Source organism: Octopus bimaculoides, chromosome 27, assembly GCF_001194135.2.
Source record: "Octopus bimaculoides isolate UCB-OBI-ISO-001 chromosome 27, ASM119413v2, whole genome shotgun sequence".
NCBI lineage: Eukaryota > Metazoa > Mollusca > Cephalopoda > Octopoda > Octopodidae > Octopus > Octopus bimaculoides.
Window position 1 is genome coordinate 18,764,333 of NC_069007.1, and position 2,992 is coordinate 18,767,324.

At 37.7% G+C, this 2,992-nt stretch overlaps 1 protein-coding gene across 2 annotated transcripts in view; it reads left to right on the forward strand.

The window, feature by feature from the left end:
• Window positions 1-2,992, forward strand: part of LOC106883797 (insulin-induced gene 2 protein) — a 19,877-nt gene that overhangs the window by 11,777 nt on the left and 5,108 nt on the right. For both annotated transcript variants that reach the window (XM_014934934.2, XM_014934933.2), the window contains exons 2-3: window positions 1,298-1,482; window positions 2,712-2,836. In XM_014934934.2, coding sequence (XP_014790420.1) covers window positions 1,308-1,482; window positions 2,712-2,836 — 300 coding nt within the window. In that variant the 5' untranslated portion in view covers window positions 1,298-1,307. The remainder of the gene's footprint in view (window positions 1-1,297; window positions 1,483-2,711; window positions 2,837-2,992) is intronic.

Below are 2,992 nucleotides of genomic sequence, written 5' to 3' on the forward strand. Positions count from 1 at the left end.
ATATATATATATATACTCATATATATATATATATATATATACTCATATATATATATATATATATATATATATATATACATACACCCACACACATATACACTTATATATACATATATATATATATATACCCACATGCATATACACTTATATATACATATATATATATATACCCACATGCATATACACTTATATATACACATACATGTATATGTACACACACACACACACACACACACACACACGCACATACATATATCTATATGTGCACACCACACGCGCGTGTGTGTGTGTGTGAGCAAAAGTGCTAAGAATGTATAATAGTTTGCTGACCTGGTTTTTAATTTTCTTTCCTTCCTTCCTTCCTTTTCGTTCTTTTGCTGATGTTGACTATTAAATAAACTTTCTAAAGCCAAGAATATCTTGTTGCAGCTGTTCTTGTTGCTGCTGCTGTTGTTGTTGCTGCCGTTGTTGTTGCTGTTGTTGTTGTTGTTGTATTATGTATGTCAGTAACTCTTCTCCTGTTGTATTTCAAATGAAATGTCATTGCCCTGATAGGTTTCTATTAGTTTTTTTAAATCTGATAAAGAATTCAGGGTGGAGTTTTTGATAAATAAACAGACTTCTTCTCATTATTAATTTGGTTTTTGTGGCATTGAACTTTTTTTTACCCTCAGTCTTACGCTTGTTGCACTCACAGGACTGCGGTCATGCTGCGGCATCACTTTGAAAGGTTTTAGTCAGGCAAATTAACCCCCACCCCACCCCTGTGCTTTTTGCTTTCCCTTTTTTTTCTTCTTTTTCTTTGAGTCTGCTACTTACTCTTTTGGTTTTGTTTGTTGAATTGCTAAGTCATGGGGGGACATAAACCAGTACCAGTTGTCAAGCAGTAGGGGCTGGTGATGACAGACATACGAAGACATAGTTACAAACTTACATACCTAATATATACACATGCATACACCACCTGAACAAGCATACATCAACTGTTACACACACACACACACACACATGTTAGCCTCACATATATATGCAACAGGGGGATTTGGTAACTATTTCTAGCAGATAAGCAATCCTGTATTGGCCCCTTTGTGGCTGATCAGTTGAGTAGTTTTTATTTTTTGTTTCTCTTTCGACTGGAGTTTGATATTTGAATATCTTGACACAGCTCCATCACTGTCCCACTAAATGTGGAAACTGAATGCTTTTACTTAAATATATAAAAAAAAACAAGAAAAAAAAAAGAATCCTCAAAATGAAACCCTTGATTAATATATTTCCTTGTCTTTTGTCATTGCAGCTAGATCAACATGGCAGTCGTCAGATATATGTTACGAGGCTGTGTTCTTTTTGTCACTGGAGTCTTTTTCACACTCGTTCTCAACCTCTTACAAGTACAACGCCAGCTCTCATTCCCACAAGAAGTCATCACAAATCTCTTTTCATCTACATGGTGGGTTCCCCCTACATGTGGGACAGCTGCTGGTAAGTGTTAACACCTGCTACATGTTTTTTCATCTTAAAACAGCTTTCAAAAATCCTTTATTTTCTCACTCTCATACACACACTCTCTTATATTGGTTTGTCTTAGTTGCCTGTTTTCTTCCTTCTTTTTCCCTTTTTTCTCCCTTCTTTTTCCCTTTTTTCTCATTTTCTTTCATCCTTTGTTATCTTGACCTTTCTGTTGCCATGTTCAGCCCAAATTTTCTACATGTTTTACATTCAGACTGTCCTGATCTGGCTTCTCACACTTACCCAGCAATATTATTCTAAAAATAAACAATCACACGTATAGATTGATCCATCCTGAGACATACAGACTCGTAGAGCCAGTTTCCGTGGTGCATGTATTTCCCCCTGGATGGGATGCCAGTCTGACACAGGATTACTCACTTTTGTCAGCTGAGTGAAATGAGGTAATATGAAATAAAGTGTTTTGCTCAAGAACACAACATGTTGCTTGCTCCAGGAACTGAAACCTCAATCTTTGTATTTCGAGTCCAACACCCTCACCACTAAGTCACATGTCTCCACTAAAATGGTAAAGCTACCTTCTTGCATCATACTAACTCATAAGGGCTCAGTTTCTCTGGTTCCCACAGCGTATATATTCCCCACCTGGATGGGATGCTAGTCCCTCACAGGATTACTCATTTTTGCCAGCTGAGTGGACTGGAGCAACGTGAAATGAAGCAGTTTCGCTCAAGAACACAACGTGTTGCCCGGTCCAGGAATCGAAACCACAATCTTATGATCATGAGTCCAACACACCTAACCACTAAACCATGCGCATATCACACAAGGCCACTGATGTGTAGACGTGTCCTGATGTCATATGAACCAACCTTTATGCCCCTGAGAATTAAAAGATCCTGTGCCCTCAATGGTAAACTTGGGAAAACAGGAGACTCTGAGAGTAAATTGAAAATGAATGGTCAGGCAGCAACAGAAGATCACTGTCATATGTTTCCCGAATCACATATCTTCAGGTTGTGGGTTCAAATCTTACCTAGGTTGACATTATTTCTCGCTCTTCCTTCTATGGGTCATGGTCAGTGAAACCATTCAAGTACTGGGGGTCATTCTTATCAACTGTACCTTCTCACCAAATGTCTCCTCCCTAATTTTGTGCCAAATTTAGGGGAGTAAAACACCCCCCAATATTTCTTATTCCTTAATAATGTATTCATTTTCTTTTTGTGTCTTTTTTGCAGCCATCATAGGTCTATTGTATCCATGTTTAGACAACAAATTGGGTGAACCCCACACTCACAGACGAGAATGGTCCAGTGTGATGCGGTGTGTGGCAGTGTTTGTTGGCATCAACCATGCCAGTGCTGTATCCTTTTTCTTTACCATTTTAATTCTTCTTGTAAATTGTTCTTCGGTGGTTCCAGTATTCCATGTAGACATAATATACCTTACATTTCTGTGCACCACATACATACATACATACATACATACATACATATATATATATATATATATATATATA